The following is a 1109-nucleotide window of genomic DNA, read 5'->3' on the forward strand; positions in this document are numbered from 1 at the left end:
ATATATATATATATATATTATCATATGGAATTTGAGATTAGCCATGGAATATAAGAAATTGCAAATGTGTCATAATACGTGTTTATTGTAATTATCATACTTTTACCATTCACATGCATGACTGCTGGTCTTAGCATCCATTTTTAAAAGTACTTCAAAGGTTATATTTGATGAAATTATTTGTTCATTCCTGTTTTTAGTGGATGAGATACATTTCTATGCTGTTTTGTCATGGTACAGAAAACATTAAAACAATTACTTTTCTCGGTATATTTTCAATATCTGAAGGGGAAAACGGGGCTAGAATTTTACTTACAATTTTTTACAGATTGGCTCAATAGAAGGAAGAGTTGGTGTTCACCATCTTGATGACGCACAACAAAGCAAAAACTTTACATTTAAGTGCCACAGAGAAGGCAATGAAATTTATTCAGTAAATTCATTAAATTTCCATCCTGTAAGAATCTATTCATGTTTATCATTTCAATGTATTGTTGTTGTTCTGTTATTTTTAATTATATAAAACGCTTTTTTGGAATGTGTTAACTATTAATTATGATTTCAATGCTTGCCTGCTATTTTTTCTTACTACTATGACGAGTGATTGAACTGGTTTTCTTCAGTGATTAGAAGGGATCCAGATAGCCAGTGAGATGAAATTGCAAATTAGAACTATATATATATATATGTATATATATCCTTCTTTTCTGACTAACTTGAAGAATGCATGATTGTTAGTTAATATGCCATGCTATAAATACAAAATTCTAGCTCATACAGTTGCGAAAAAGCTAATACGAGGATTTAATGGTAGTTTGTACCTAAGCTGATTTAGGAGAAGTAGCCTAAGCCTTTCTCATCCCGAGTCGAGAGAAGGAATTGGAATGCTCCTATTACCCACAACACTTTGAGCCTTCTTTTTAGATTTTCTTTGAATTGGCTCCAACTACTCTGATCTTAAGTAGAAAGCTTATCATTGCTAACCTTGGCTGCAGCTTATGCAGTAAATGCAAAATTCCATCTCATACTGACGCGGTGGCTAGGGGGGCCGAACCAGTTCAACCCGGTTTAGCAAGGGGTAAGGGTTGAAAGACCTTGTGTAAAATTTA

General features: G+C 33.1%; 1 protein-coding gene across 1 annotated transcript in view; it reads left to right on the top strand.

Moving 5' to 3' along the window:
• LOC110022482 (protein RAE1-like) overlaps positions 1 to 1109 on the top strand; it is a 51322-nt gene that overhangs the window by 22372 nt on the left and 27841 nt on the right. The window contains 1 exon segment of the mRNA XM_020721444.1: positions 329 to 457. Coding sequence (XP_020577103.1) covers positions 329 to 457 — 129 coding nt within the window.

Source organism: Phalaenopsis equestris, unplaced genomic scaffold, assembly GCF_001263595.1.
Source record: "Phalaenopsis equestris unplaced genomic scaffold, ASM126359v1 Scaffold000192, whole genome shotgun sequence".
NCBI lineage: Eukaryota > Viridiplantae > Streptophyta > Magnoliopsida > Asparagales > Orchidaceae > Phalaenopsis > Phalaenopsis equestris.